General features: G+C 39.0%; 1 protein-coding gene across 5 annotated transcripts in view; it reads left to right on the forward strand.

The window, feature by feature from the left end:
* The first annotated feature begins 3978 nt into the window (after positions 1 to 3978).
* The window catches only part of LOC128930367 (uncharacterized), a 47526-nt gene continuing 35564 nt past the window's right edge, over positions 3979 to 15940 (forward strand). For 2 of the 5 annotated variants that reach the window (XR_013530560.1, XR_008478327.2), the window contains exons 1-5: positions 3979 to 4116; positions 8129 to 8188; positions 8978 to 9092; positions 10319 to 10367; positions 15702 to 15791. Coding sequence is in view for 1 of the 5 variants with exons in the window: in XM_078358499.1 (XP_078214625.1) it covers positions 9069 to 9092; positions 15702 to 15791 (114 nt within the window). In the remaining 4 variants the exon portion in view is untranslated. Of the gene's footprint in view, positions 4117 to 8128; positions 8189 to 8977; positions 9093 to 10318; positions 10368 to 12503; positions 12915 to 15701; positions 15792 to 15940 lie in introns of those variants that run through there. The other 3 variants (XR_013530561.1, XM_078358499.1, XR_008478329.2) reach the window with 2 other exon arrangements.

A 15940-nucleotide genomic window follows, 5' to 3' on the forward strand; every position in this document is an offset into this window, starting at 1 on the left:
GCGCGCATGCGCCTGTGCTCCCACGCGCTCTCTATACTTGGAGAAAGAAAGGAAGAGAGAGCGAGCGAGCCCCACGCTTATCACGAGAGCGCCAGCTCTTTGTATCGCCCTCTGTCCTTGTGGAGGACTATTAGCATGGAATTCCGGTGTTGTTTGAGAGGTCACAAAGAGGATCATAGAGATGAGAAGAAAGAGTAGGCCCTGTTGTCCCTCAGACCGTGTTGCTGCAGTGCGTCTTCTGCACTTCCGCGGAGCGGTCGTGCGTGGAAACCTCCCGCCACGCGGATGAAGGAGGGGGAGAAAGGGAGGGGCCAGCGAGAGAAGCTGGCTTTGGGGAAGGAAAGTGTGGTCTAGGAGGTGGAATAGTCCTCTCCAGACTTTGACCTGAGGTGTGACTCTGGTAATTACTAGCTGCTCTTGAGTAGTAATATTTGTATTTCGACAGCCTTATGGCTCCAGCGCTCTTTCAAAGATCGAATTTTCTTTATGAAACAATGGTACTTCAAAGACATTAAATTTTATGATACAATGTTACTTCAAAGACGTTGAATTTCATTTGTGATACAATGTTACCTGGCTTGATGTCCCCTGTTCCCCAGTCTCTCCTCAGTTACAAGGAAAGCAAAAGTGTTTTCGTAAGAATGTCAGGTTTGCAAGTTTGCTAGCAATTCTATGGCTAAATACTTTCAGAAGCATACTGAATTTCAGAAACAAACGGAAGAAAAGTTGAGCCAGGAGTTGGGAAAGTTATGACATTTCTCAGACTTGCGTTACAAAGCCTTGGCTGGCAATACTTTTAAGGGTGATTGCGCCTGAGGTTGCACTCACAGGCTTTCCCTATCTCATCACCGAACTTGAAGTTTTTCCTTCTGGCGAGCGCCTGTATATGCGAAATCATTTCGATTGTTTAGAAATTAAAAGGGTATTCGGTATAGTGAAAAAAATCCACCCATGTCCTGAAGGCTGTTCACTTTCTCAGTGGCAATGTTAACAGTTTATTATGAGCCTCAAAAGATGTTCTGTGAACATAAAAGCAAATAAATATGCATATTTTAATGTGTTTCCTTCTTTTACACAGATGGTATGTAAACAGTGCATTTTTAGCCTACCATAAATTGGAGATCGGCCCATATCTGTATATGAAGGGTTGTCTCATTCTTTTTTTTAAACCCAGCTGCATAGGGATTCATTGTTGGGATATACCATAATTTATTTAACCAGTCCCATAAGCTTTTATATTTAGATTATTTCTAGTCTTAGTAATAGTCAGTGCTGTAATGAAAAGCGTTGAAAAACTGTCACATTTGTAGGATGAATTGGAATTGCTGGATCTCAATATATGCATTTATGATTCTGCTAATTCTAAATTTCTCTTTAGAAGGTATGCAGTTTGTACTTACACCAGTGAACATTAGGATGCCTGTTTACCCACACCATCCTGTCAAAATGTCAGTAAGATTTAAATTCCAGATTGAAGCAGAAGATCCCAAGCACTCCAAGCAGTTGTTTGTTTGTTTATTTATTTTTTGAGAGGGAGCATTTCTCTATGGCCCAGACTGGAATGCAGTGGCATGATCTTTACTCACTGCAACCTCTGCCTCCCCGGTTAAAGTGATTCTCATGTCGCAGCCTCCCAAGTAGCTGGGGTTACAGGCATACGTGGCTGATTTTTGTGTTTTTAGTAGAGATGGGGTTTTGTCATTTTGGCCAGGCTGATCTTGAACTCCTGACCTCACGTGATTCACCCACCTTGGCCTCCCAAAGTGCTGGGATTACAGGCGTGAGCCACTGCACCTGCCCCCTCCATGCATTTCCATTGGCACACACATTCCCTCTTTTCTCTGATTTTCTTTAATTGGATTTGACATTTACACAACTAGGACTCAGTTTTGGAGCTAAGAGCATCCTCTGTAACATTAATGTTTTCTTCTAGTTAATAGGAAGGGTTAATAACGTTTGGCTTCCATTCTACTCATATTACTTTCAGTTCTTATATTCTGGCTGTTCAGCATTGGTGTAAGTTCTGATTCCAACAGAATGTTTCACTACTGAAATTGAACTCCCTTTTCTAATCATAGAAAATTCAAATTGTGCCTGGTCAGCCTCCAGACACCTGAGAAAGATTTTCAGTAAAGTGATTAGGGTAGCCATAGCAAAGATAAGGTCCAGAAGCAGAATATGTTATTATGTTGGCCTGAAATTTCAAAATTTCTCTCACTGTAAAAGTGATAATTGGATGTGGATAGGGGAAGAACACCTGTCATTTTAAAGTCAGCCGCAGTACAAGCATGTGTCACTGGATGGGATACATTGAGAAATATGCCGTTAGGCAATTTCATCATTGTGTGAGCATCATACACATACTTACACAAACCTAGTAGCATAGCCTGCTACATACCTGTATGGCACAGCTTACTGCTCCTAGGCTACAAACCTAGGCAGCATGTCACTGTACTGAATGCTGGAGCAATTGTAACACAGTAAGTATCTGTGTATATAAACATAGAAAAGATACAGTAAAAATATGGCATAAAAGCTTTAAAAATGGTGCACCTAGAAAATCAACAAGAAGTTGGGAGAAAAAAAAAAATGGTGCACCTGTATGGGGCACTTACCAGAAATGGAGCTCACAGGACTGGAGGTTGCTCGGTGTGAGTCGTGAGTGAATGTGAAGGCCTCGGATATTCCCATCCTCTACTGTAGATTTTATAAACAACTGTACACTTAGACCACACTAAACGTTTAAACACATTTGTTTCTTCAGTAATAAATAGCTTACTATACCTTTTTTGGCTTTATAGCTTTCTTAGTTTTTCAAACTTCTTTGTTGTTGTTGTTGTCGTCGTCGTTGTTTTTTGAGATGGAGTCTCACTCTGCCACCCAGGCTGGAGTGCAGTGGCACAATCTCGGCTCACTGCAACCTCTGCCTCCCGAGTTCAAGCAATCCCATCTCAGCCTGCCACATAGCTGAGATTACAAGGGTGCACCACCATACCCAGCTAACTTTTGTATTTTTAGTAGAGATGAGGTTTCACTATGTTGGCCAGGCTGGTCTTGAACTCCTGACCTCAAATGATCTGCCCACCTGAGCCTCCCAGAGTTTTGGGATTACAGGCATGAGCCACCATGCCCAGCAGTTTTTTTAAACTTCTTGACTTTTGTAATAACACTTTGCTTAAAATACACATTTACAGCTGCACAAAAATATCTTCTATTTTTACCATTTTTATTATTTTGTTTTACTTTTTAAAGCTAAGACACAGACACACACACATCAGCCTAGGCCTACACAAGGTCAGGATCATCAGTTCCTACTGTTTTCCACTTCAACATCTTGTCCCAATGGAAGGTCTTCAGGAAAAATAACAAATATGGAACTGTCATGTTCTATGAAAACAATACCTTTTTCTTACACAGTTACCCCACCCACCCACGCACATAAAAAGAGTACACTCTAATATAACAATAAAAAGTATAATATAGTACAGGCATCTCCAGCCACCTCCTACCTATGCAGGAGATGAGTGGTCAAAAGTAGACATTGTTTCTCACTTTTTCAAAGTTTATTTTTAAAATGTTAGAAGCCACAAAACCAATAAATATGTAAAAAATATTTTATATACATTAACTGATGTCTTAGTCCATTTGGGCTGCTACAACAAAATATCATTAATTGGGTGACTTATAAACAACGCATTTATTTCTCACAGCTCTGGAGGCTGGGAAGTCCAAGATCAAGGCACTGGCAGATCTGTTTTCTGGTGAGGGTCTGCTTCCTGGTTCATAGATGGCACCTTCTAGCTGAGCCCTCACGTGGTGCAAGGGAAACAACTGTGGTTTTTTCAGCTTCTTACAAGGGCACGAATCCCATTCATAAGGGCTCCACCCTTGTGACCTAATTACATTCCAACATCCCCTCTGCTATCACAATGGGGATTAGTGTTTCAATATATAAATTTGGGGGGAAGATAAATATCTGGGCCTTAACAACTGATGAGGCCTCACTAACTATGGGAGAAATAAGATAAAATAGGAGTCCCCAGCTTCCAGGTCACAGACTGGTACCAGTCAGTGGCCTGTTAGGAACCGGGATGCACAAGAGGAAGTGAGTGTCAGGTGAGTGAACAAATCTTCATCTGTATTTACAGCCACTCTGCATTACTCGCATTACCACCAGAGCTCCGTCTCCTGTCAGATCTGCAGCAGCATTGGATCCTCCTAGGAACACGAGCCCTATTATGAACTCTGCACACAAGGGATCCAGCTTGTGCGCTCCTTATGAGAATCTAATGCCTGATGATCTGTCAGTGTCTCCCATCACCCCCAGATGGGACCATCTGGTTGCAGAAAAACAAGCACAGGGCTCCCAGTGGTTCTACATTATGGTGAATTGTATAGTTATTTCATTATATATCACAATGTAATGATAATAGAAATCAAGTATGCAATAAATGTAATGCACTTGAATCATCTCCAAACTATCTCACACCCCCCGGTTCATGGAAATATTGTCTTCTATGAAACCAGTCCTTGGTGTCAAAAAGGTTGGGGACCGATAATATAGTATATACATAAACCAGTAACATAGTCATTAATGATCATTATCGAGTTTATGTACTATATGTAATTGTACGTGCTATACTTTTGTACCACTGAAACAGGTTTGTTTGCATCAGCTTCACCACACAGGTGAGTAACATGATATGCTACAGTATTAGGGTTGCTATGTTGTCACTAGGTGATCAGAATTTTTCAGCTCCATTTTTTAATCCTTTTTTTTTCTTTTCTTTTCTTTCTTTCTTTTTTTTTTTGAGACATAGTCTAGTTCTGTTACCCAAGCTGGAGTGCAGTGGTACAATCTCAGCACACTGCAACCTCTGCCTCCCAGGTTCAAGTGATTCTCCTGCCTCAGACTCCTGAGGAACTGGGATTACAGGCACATGCCACCACACATGACTATTTTTTTGTATTTTTAGTAGAGACAAGGTTTCACCTCTTTGGCCAGGCTGGTCTCGAACTCCTGATCTCAGGTGATCCACCTACCTTGACCTCCCAAAGTGCTGAGATTACAGGCATCAGCCACGGGGCCCGGCAGCATTGCAATCTTATAGGATGGTCACTATGTATGTGGTCCATCATTGATCAGAACATGACTATGCAGTGTATGGTTATATTCAGATACAATGAATTTATTTATAACTTTGCCAGTCTACTTATGTAATTAAAGGGCAAAGTGAAATATTTAAAAGTTATCTTGCTGCCCAAGCAAGCAAAAGTTTCTTTTATCAGAAATTATGGCAATTGTGGGAATTAAATTCCTGATATTGAATACCTGCCTTAATTGCCTGTCAGCTGGTATACTATCAGAAACTAATTATTTGATAACGTATGTCTGTGCTTTGAGCATCAGACATACTAATTTGTTTGTTCATATAGTAAGTCATCACCAGTTAATATTGCAATGCCTTTAGTATCCTGGGAAGACAAAGAACTATATTACATCAATGATTTTGTTTCAATCAATAAATTGTTCCTTTAAAAAAAAAGTCATCTTTCCAAGCAAGAATTCTGGTTAGTATTTTCCCCATGAAATTGTGACTTTACATGGATTAATTGGCCCATAGATTCAGAAAAATTAGGCAATAACCAGTTTCGTTTGTCAACTCAGTCTTAAACTATGTAGTCTAGAACAATGACTACCAAATTCAGGTCTGTGAACTTGTGAAAAGTTTTCCCTATTCAGCTGCCAAAAGAAAATAAGAAGGATAGCCTGTGTGTATAGAGTAGCCAGATGTCCTCTCTTGGAAGAAATAGTCCTTTATTTTGAGATTATGTGCCTTTTCTTCTCTCTTTCATGATAAGAAGAGAAAAATGTCTTTATTTCTATATATAATGATGATAATATATGGTAATCTCTGAGTTTGTCTTCATGCCCTTATTTGGCAAACTAAAAAGTAGTAAAAGCTATAAGCCCTCCTCAGTTTTTTATTTTATCTCTAAAAATTTTATTTGGCAGGGGAAATATAATAGCCTAGGAATTCCTGATCTAGGATTTTCCTTTTTAAAAAATCTATAACTCTGGACATCTCGATAATTTTATTCTGGAAAAAGGCTGAAGAAATAATTTAATTATTTATAAGATTGATTTAGTCCTTCCTTTGGTGAAAGCAGTTCTGCAGTAACTTAAAGTTGAATGTCAACTCATGGGTGCCATGGTTTGAATGTATCCCCCAAAGCTCATATGTTGGAAACTTAATTCCCGATGCAACAATATTGAGAGGTGAGACATTTAGGAGGCGTTAGGTCATGAGAGCTCTGTCCTTGTGAATGGATTCCTGGTGTTGTCACTGGATTAGTGGGTTAGTAATCTTGGGATTGACTTCCTCATAAAAGGCATGAGTCCAGCCCCTTTTCTTGCTCTCTTGTACTCTCTTCCCCTGTCACAAACCGCCATGGTATGTGGTGTAGCAAGGACTTCACCAGATGTGGCCCCTTAACCCTGAACTTTCCAGTCTCTAAGACAATAAATAATTTTCTGTTATTTATAAGTTAATTAAGCTATGGTATTCTGTTACAGCAACCCAAAAGGTACTAACACAATAGGGGAAGAGATTTTTATGTTTTGTTCAGTGCTGTTTTCACAGTACCTTGAATAGCTCTTGGCACACAATAGACAATATTTGTTGACTGAATGGTATTAGACATTATCTGTTTAATTAGTGATAAATGTTTTACCTTATGTTGATGTAAATGGACATTTTCTACAGGTAACAACAATTTATTTATTTTTAATTTAATTTTTTTTTTTGAGAGAGAGAGAGAGTCTCGCTCTGTCATGCAGGCTGAAGTGCAATAGCGGATCTCAGCTCACTTCAACCTGTCTCCCAGGTTCGAGCGATTTTCCCACCTCAGCCTCCTGAGTAGAGTAGATGGGATTACAGGCACACACCACCTGGCGATTAGTTCTTAAAGTAGTAATTGGGAGGCTGAGGCAGGAGAATTGCTTGAGGTGGAGGTTGCAGTGAGCCAAGATCACGCCATTGCACTCCTGGGCAACAAGAGTGAAACTCCGTCTCACAAAAAAAAAAAAAAAAAAAAAATCGTAATAGACATCTCCCCTCCACCTTTGGGAAACTGCCTTTTCTAGGGAAAAGGGTACCCTGGCAAGTTAGGAAGCCAGGTGATAGGGTTTGAGTATTTTTTTTTCTTTGAGTCTCACATGGAAATGTGATCTCCTGTGTTGGAGGTGGGACCTGGTGACAGGTGTTTGCATCATGGGGGCAGATGCAAAGCTGAATAGCTTGGTGTTATCTCATAATGAATGTATTCTTGCCCTATTCGTTCCCACGAGAACTTACTGTTTGAAAGTCTGGTACTTCCTCTTCTCTTTCACTCCTCTCTCATTCATCATGTGACACTCTGGCTTTCCTTCACCTTCTGCCATGAGTAGAAGGTTCCTGGGGCCCTTACCAGAAAAAAATGCTGGTGCCATGTTTCTTGTACAGCCTGCAGAACCATGAGCCAAATACACCTTTTGTTGTTTTTTTTTTAAATACAGTACCCAGCCTCAGGTATTTATTTATAGCAATAAATAAAGGACTAAGATACCACGTTACATTGTACTAGCTGATGCAAAGTGGGTTGATCAGCATCTTCCAAGAATTTGCCCTTGAAACAGAGACAGTGAGTCCCTGCTCATGGCTGGAATTGCAATGAACTCAAAAGCTACAGGAAAGCCTTAAATTACATGTCAACTCAGGAGCCAGAAAACTAGTCAATGTAGCAGGAGAGAAGAATGCAGACAGAGAGGATACTCGGCGGGCTTCCAGTACCTTTCCAGGTCCTTGACTTTTCCAGAAGCTGGACTGCACTCCCAGTGTGAGTTCCCTTGATCTCCCTGGAATCCTTATAATAAATTTCCTTGTTGGTGTTGGTATTGACAATGTTTTATTTGTGTTGTGTATATTTGCTTAAAGAGTTATTTTCATTTTATAGTAGGGTAAATTTTGTGTGTGTACATTATACAATTGTTTTTAAAAGTTCACCTGCTTAATAACTCTTCACTTATAGCTTTTGTTCAACAGAGTTCTTTTTCTCATTTCTTTCTTTTTAAAAACTATACACACAGATGTCCCCACAAGCAGGCATTTAAGCAGAAGGTGAAAGTGAGGAATGCGCTCTCCTGCAGGTACAGAGTAACTGCAAGTAACTTGCTAATAGAGATAAGTACCTCCATTTAGAGCATGTAAATGGTCCTAGTTTAAATTGTTAGTAAAATTATACTTTGTATCAAACTCTATTAAAATGTAACCATTGGTTCTATTTGAGTGAAATCATCGTTTCTACCAAAGCTTTGACTCATTCCAGGTTTAAGAGATCCCGAGATTGTTTCTTGTTTGTTTTTTAAATAAAGTTGTTACTTTAAAAATTATTGAGCACATGAGTATCCCCAGTGGAGATTCAACTCTTATAAATGTATTCTGCTATTATAAATGTTTTGGCAATTCAGCTATAATGGTCATTTCTTCATTTTCTAAAATGACACTTTCTTCAACCAAAAGGAAATTAGTGAAATTTCTCTATCCAAACTAAGGCCTTCACCAGAGGTGACCCCTCAACCTTGGAACAAAAGTAAATGTTTTAATGAAGGTTACCTTGTTCATCCTAGTTTATTTTTAAAATGCATCTTCTATTTAGACCAGGTATTTCTTTTATCCATTCATTCAACAACATTTATTGAACATTTTTGATGTTCTGGCATTGTGCTGGACAGTAGGGATACAGTAGTGAACAAGACACATGTGTTCTTTGTCCTAGAACTGTAGTCAGCAGCTAGTGATGTAAAAAGTAAATAAACAAAAATTAATTGCTAATCGTGATTATAGTTGTGAATGAAATCAATAGGGTACTACATCTTAAGAACTGATACAAAATGATAGAAATTTCAACTTGAGTTTATATTTTCTGTGTGCTGTAGGGGACAAGAAACACTCTCTTGACTTTCTGAAGGACTAAAGCAAATTGACAGTAGACAGAGTAACACGAAAAAAGGCACACAAATTTGTGATATGCACAGGGCATCATGGGAAAAAGTGAGTACCCAATAATTGAATGAAATTTAGAAGCTTGTATACCTTCTTAAAAGGGGAGAGAGAAGGAAGGATGTAGGCAACTTAAGGTTGAGAAAATAATTTAAGGGAAAGATGAATAGCTGATCGAGCCTGTGCCAAGTCTGTCTGGTCATGGTCTTGACCTTCAATCTCTTCGGTGGTGCTGTCAATCTTCCTTGGTTGATGAGATTCCTGGGGAGGAGACTCATGACAATTGAATTTCTTTTGGGGGAATCTATCCTTTATGCAGACATATGAAGTTCAGAGAACCTCTCCCTGTGCTTTGGGAGAGAAAGAGGGGCCAAAGACAGGAGGGCAGGAGCAGGTCAGAGAGATTCTGGTTCTGAGGCTCCTTCTGTGGTTTTCCAATCTTCTTTAGTTCCAAGTACTCAGCATGCTAAAGTGGCATGCTTTGGGGTATCGTGAGACCTAACAGTGCCAATGGCCATTTAAGTGTCTTTCTCATTAGAAAATGTGTAAGGACTTTGAGGGCAGAGGCAGAACGTTTTCCTGCAAGATAATTACAATTAACAGCTCCAAGGTGTCTTCTGCAGTAAATTTTTCTTCAAACATTTCATGTAAAATGAACAGTTAAAATCGTTTTATCCAGTTCAGTATTTTGTATCTTCTAGTGTTACTATGTGAAAGAGTATTATTCAGAACCATAGGAGAACAAGACACTCATGTTACGTTCACAATGGACACTTTATATTATACATCTGAGGACAGTGTAACCAACGAAAAGGCAAAAATGGCAATCAATGCACCCTTTCTGAAAGAACCCACTTACCACCTGTTGGGTCAGTATCACTCATACATTATTGTCCCTGTTGAAAAAAATGTGAAGCAGATACATTATAGAAGACAACAGTTACGTGCCCTCTGGATATAAAAGATAGAATAATTGATGTTTCTTTTTTTCTGTATTGTTTAGTGTTACTAGAGGGCAGCAAAGTCATACAATAAACTTAGGTAAGATTAGACTATAATTACATGACAAATAATCATGCTGCTTTGAATTCGTTAAAAACTACAAATGGACTTTAAAAAGTAACTTTTTCCTAATTATAAAAGTACTGCTTGCACATTTTAGAAATTTAGGAAATACAGAACAATACAAAGAGGAAAATAAGAATCACTTATAAACTAATTGTAAGAATTAAATCTTAAAAGGGACTAAATGTTAGTTTTGGTGCATTCCCTTCCAGAATTGCTTCAGGAATTCACTCCTTCCTTCTGAGTGGCTTTAGCATTCAGGTGGGTTATCTTCTTTCACCCCTAGTTCTCTAGCCTTACCTTTAATAATCATATCTCCACTCGACCTCAGCCACCTACCATAATGATTCTCCAAGTTACCAGAGAGTTACAGTCTTCTCCATAACTATATCACTCCTGTTTTGCAGTCTGCTTATTCTACCTCCAGTTCAGTGAGCCCGTCACTTTTCCTGTCCACCCTCTTCTTCCTTCTTTAGTTTCCTGCCTTATCTCTTTTAGATCTCATAGGGCAAGATTATAATTACTCCCTTGAGACATCAACTCTGTTGCCACTTCTTCTTGTACTCCCCTAGCAAAACCCCAGCCAGGGCTGAGCCAGAAAATGGCCTCCTCCATATTTGTCCCTGATGAATGAACATTCTCTGTTTTAAATTTGTAACTACAAACTTCAAAGGGACATTAAATATTATTGGCATATTTTTTTCTTCACAGTGGGATATTTTAATAGGCTTCTCTCTGAATTGGTCAAAATATGTAAAGTTATATGAGATCTTAATAATATAATCCATAAGCTCAAATGCATGTAGGTAATTAGATACATAGAGATTGATAAATACGAAGAGACAATTTTGTACTTTCCAAACAGACACTGCTTTATCCATGAAATGTTTATGAATATAAGTTGTCTACCTGGTACACATCTTTTTAAAAACTGCCACATTTTCCTTTTTTTTTTTTTCTGTAACACTGACACATTTTTCAAAGTAACATTTTGTAGGCACATTATCCCACCTGAGGAAAAGTTAAATGAGAAACCAAATCCAAAACATTGAGCAACCTTTCCTAATTAAAATCAGCCAAAAAGGCTTAATTATATGGGAATTAATGATTAAATCTCTGAGTCGAAGAGGAAATAAAATATATACATTATTTTAAAACTCTAGAAATTGATGGAAAATTAATATTTTATATAAAATGTGATATATAACTAAATAGAGAATATATATTCATAATATATTTAGCTGTATATTCTGAGAATAGATTATACACTTAGAGAATAATGTATAGTTTCAAGCTAATAATAACATAACAATGTAATCAATCTCACAGATGATTAAAAACAGCAAAGTGGCTAGGTGTGGTGGCTCACACCTGTAATCCCAGCACTTTGGGAGGCTGAGGTGCATGGATCACGAGGTCAGAAGATCAAGACTGAAATAAGTAAATTGTAAAATAATTAAATAAAAACCAAAACACAGGAATTTAAAAGAGAATCTTAGCCTAAGAAAGGAACAACACAACACACATGCATACTCCCACAACTTTAGGTTTAACTAGACATAAGAGGCCAAATTATGAGAGAACATAATGTACAATCCAATGACAATACATCGGAAATTCTACAGAAAATGTATTTTTTTTTTAGCACAATTCAAATCACACAAAACTGACTCAAGAATTGCTAATGGTTCTTAACGGACCATTTGGAAGAATAAGAAGCAGGAAAGATTTTTAAGTAAGAGGTAAATACACTTCGGGTTAAAAATGTGGTAATGGGCTGGGCACGGTGGCTCACCCCTATAATCCCGAGACAGGTGGATCACGGGGTCAAGAGATCGAGACCATCCTGGTCAACATGGTGAAACCCCGTCTCTACTAAAAATACAAAAATTAGCTGGGCATGGTGGCGCGTGCCTGTAATCCCAGCTACTCAGGGGGCTGAGGCAGGAGAATTGCTTGAACCCAGGAGGCAGAGGTTGTGGTGAGCCGAGATCACACCATTGCACTCCAGCCTGGGTAACAAGAGTGAAACTTTGTCTCAAAAAAAAAAAAAAAAATGTGGGAATGACCACTTTTAATAAAATCAATTCTTCCTGTCATCACCCCAACAAAACAATGGTAAAGGCTTTACAGTGTCTAAGTATTTGGCAATTAAGAGATCACACACACGAACTATTTAAACAAATGTATCCAGTTTCTTGGTAAGTTTACTTCCCATATCATAAAATGATTACTATATAACCTCCTCTCTTCTCAAAACCCTTCATGCTGAAGTTCCTCCTATAATATTTCCATGTATAGAGGAAAATTTCAATGGAAGACTCTTGCAATCCAACCAAGGTGGGACTGCTAAAAGCTTACACCTCTCAGGAATCAGGTTTTGGTTTATCTCAGCAGGTAAAGAGTCTTGGTCAGCTGACTCACTGGCTGAAGGCTACAGGAGACCAGGGAGAGGGCAGCAGCAGCAGGAAGCATGAGGTATCCAAGAGAAGTTGTGGCAATCGAGGATGCTTGGCTAACAGTCAGTGTCTCGTCCCTAGCTTTCTGAGGGTAAGGAGGAAGTGTTGGTGACAGCAGTGGCTGCCATGTCAACAGAGGCAGCTTCCTGATCTCTGGTGAGCAGAGTATCATGAGGGCAACTTACTGCAGTGGCTGCCCCCAATTTCTGCTCCTTCAGCCGTTCTCAAGATTTTGCAGACAAATTGATTGCTTATGTTTATTCATTCTCTGCTCAAAACACCTAGACTGTTTTCTGTTTTCTGCACTGATACAGCATCTATTTATCTATAGTAATGTTCTGTGGATTATTTTAACTAAATGATATCATGCTCTATGTGTTATTTTATAACTTGCTTTTTCCTTTCAGCTTGGGATTTGCAGTTCTTTCCTTTTAAGTATGTATAAATATATCTCATTTGTTTTCCCAATTTTTTATTTTGGCAAAATTCAAATGTTCAAAACAAGCAAGAGGATGGCATGGTGGCTCATGTCTGTAATCCCAGCACTTTGGGAGACCCAGGCAGGAAGATTTCTTGAGGCCAGGAGTTCAAGACTAACCTAGGTAACATAGCTAGACCCCATCACTATATATAAAAAATAAACAACTAAAAATTAGCTTGATGTGGTGACACATGTAGTCACAGCTACTCACGAATCACTTGAGTCCAGGAATTAGATGTTACAGTGAGCTAAGTGAATTTTTACTAATTGACATGTGTGTATCTGTGTGTGTGGGGTGCTTCTCTATGTAGATATATGAAAATATAATTGTTGTTTTCTAGCTTGTGCAAATTTAAAGACACATTCCTAAATTGTACTTCAAACTGACTGTCCAGTTTATTCTTTTAAATAAAGAATATCTACTTGCCTACAGGCATGACAAAATGGAATATCAAATAACTTGATTTTTTGCCGATCTAATGGATGAAATATTAGTTTCCTATTGCATTCCTCTTGGTAGAGGTAATTATTTTGTTGTTCAGTTATTGGCTACTTTATCTTAAAGTGAGTTGCGTGATTATTTCATTGTTTTTCTATTAGATTGTTAGTCTCTTTGTTTTTCACTTTAGCACTATCTAAGTAACATTATGATATTCATCCTGGGGTAAGACTGTACCTTTAAGCAGTTAGCACTTGTTTCAGCATCATTTATTTATTTATGTAAAAATGGACTGGGCACGGTGGTTCATGCACTTTGTAATCTCAGCACTTTGGGAGGCTGGGGCACATGGATCCCTTGAGTCCAGAAGTTTAAGACCAGCCTGGCAACAGGGCAAGACTCAGTCTCTCCAAAATTAGCCAGACATAGTGGTGTGCACCTGTAGTCCCAGCTACTCAAGAGGCCTAGGTGGAAGGACGGCTTGAGCCAGGGAGGCAGAGGTTGCAGTGAACCAAGAATGCAGCACTGCACTTGGGCCTAGGTGACAGAGTGAGACCCTGTCCCCAAAAAATAAAAATAAAAGATTTATGTAAAAATACTCTTATTGGGTTTTGTCTATTATGAAAGTGATTGTTTTAAATTTTATTTGTATAAACTTATGGGGTACAAGTATAATTGTATTTCATGGATATATTACATAATGGAGAAGTCAGGGTTTTTAGTGTGCTCATCACCAGAATAATGTATCTCGTATCCATTAAGTAATTTTTCATCATCTACCCCCTGCCCATTTCAAGTCTTGATTATGTGCTTATTCAAAAAACAAATAGTTCTCCCAGTAAGTAAATATTCCTCCCAAATACTCAGGAAGAAAATAAAAACTGCCCCCAATACCATTACCACATACAATACTGTTTTTAGTGTGCATCCTAGTCTGTTTTTAATTTTTTTTAGTATTTTTATTTTTGAGACAGAGTCTCACTCTGTTGCTAGGCTGGAGTGTGGTGGTGTGATCTCAGTTCACTGTAATCTCTGCCTCCCAGGCTCAAGTGATTCTTCTGCCTCAGCCTCCCGAGTAGCTGGGACTACAGGCACACACCACCATGCCCAGCTAATTTTTCTGTTTTTGGTAGAGACAGGGTTTCACCATGTTTGCCAGGATGATCCTTATCTCTTGACCTCGTGATCCACCCACCTCAGCCTCCCAAAGTGCCAGGATTACAGGCATGAGCCACCACCATGCCCAGCCTTTTTATTTTTATTTTTTATTTTGTGTGTGTGTGTGTGTGTGTGCTTCTAACACCTTTTTTTGACTTAATTTTCCTTTCCTTTTCTATTTTTCCATGATTTTACTATTAGCATGTACTAATTTTTTTTAAGTTTGGGATTCGTCTTTGAGCCATCCTTGCTACTGTATTTGCCTATCTATGGTGCCGTTTATATTGTCCTATGATTGGCTTTATGAGAAGCATACTCTTTGTAGAGCCAGCTCCCCCTAATTGCTTCTCTAGAGTCTGGGTAGGATAAACACAATCTTGTGCATCATTCTGAGTTGTGACTCTGTGTTAGTCTGTTCTCACACTGCTAATAGAGACACACCTGAGACTGGGTAATGTGTAAAGGAAGGAGGTTTAATTGACTCACAGTTCCGCATGGCTGAGGAGGCATCACAGTCATGGCTGAAGGTGAATGATGAAAGTCATGCCTTACATGGCGGTAGGCAAGAGAGTGTGCAGGGGAACTCCACTTTATAAAACCATCAGATCTTATAAGAACTCACTATCATGACAACAGCATGGGAAAGACCTGCCCCACTGATTCAATTACCTTCCACTGAGTTCCTCCCACCACATGTGGGAATTAATTATGGGAGCTACAATTCAAGATAAGATTTGGGTGGGGACATAGCCAAACCATATCAGACTCTGTTAAATGTAAAATGCATAAAACAAGAAGGCCTCTGCACGTCATTATTCCTGTAACAAGTCTCATCCATCAAGTGTTCTCCTGTAAATTCTAGAGGAACAAAGGTCTTAAAGTGACTGGTGAGCAAGTCTGGGAAATGGAAATGGATGTTCCAATTCCTATTTTTACTAATTTAATGTGTATAAAATGTTATCCATATATTTTCTTCGTTTCTTTGTTCCTGCCTTCCTTTTGGGGATTTTCATAGGTTCATTCAAGAGTTTTAACCCCTAACTTATTTTTCTCATAAGGCCTTAAATTCCACAAGCTTACCATTGACCACCTTTGGGGCTTTCAGAATCGCAACTCTCAATGTTGAAGAGCGGGCTACTGCATGGAAGGTGGGTGCAAACCGCTAACATTTCCACCTCTGGTTCTGGAAAGTGGAAAACTGGGCATTTCAATGCTGCAAGGCATCTTCCATACTCTAACCTCACTGTCTTTACTCAGTTCCTCCAGCATTTTTTTTCTCCCGGTCAGCGGGGTAGTG

Source organism: Callithrix jacchus, chromosome 21 (genome assembly GCF_049354715.1).
Source record: "Callithrix jacchus isolate 240 chromosome 21, calJac240_pri, whole genome shotgun sequence".
NCBI lineage: Eukaryota > Metazoa > Chordata > Mammalia > Primates > Cebidae > Callithrix > Callithrix jacchus.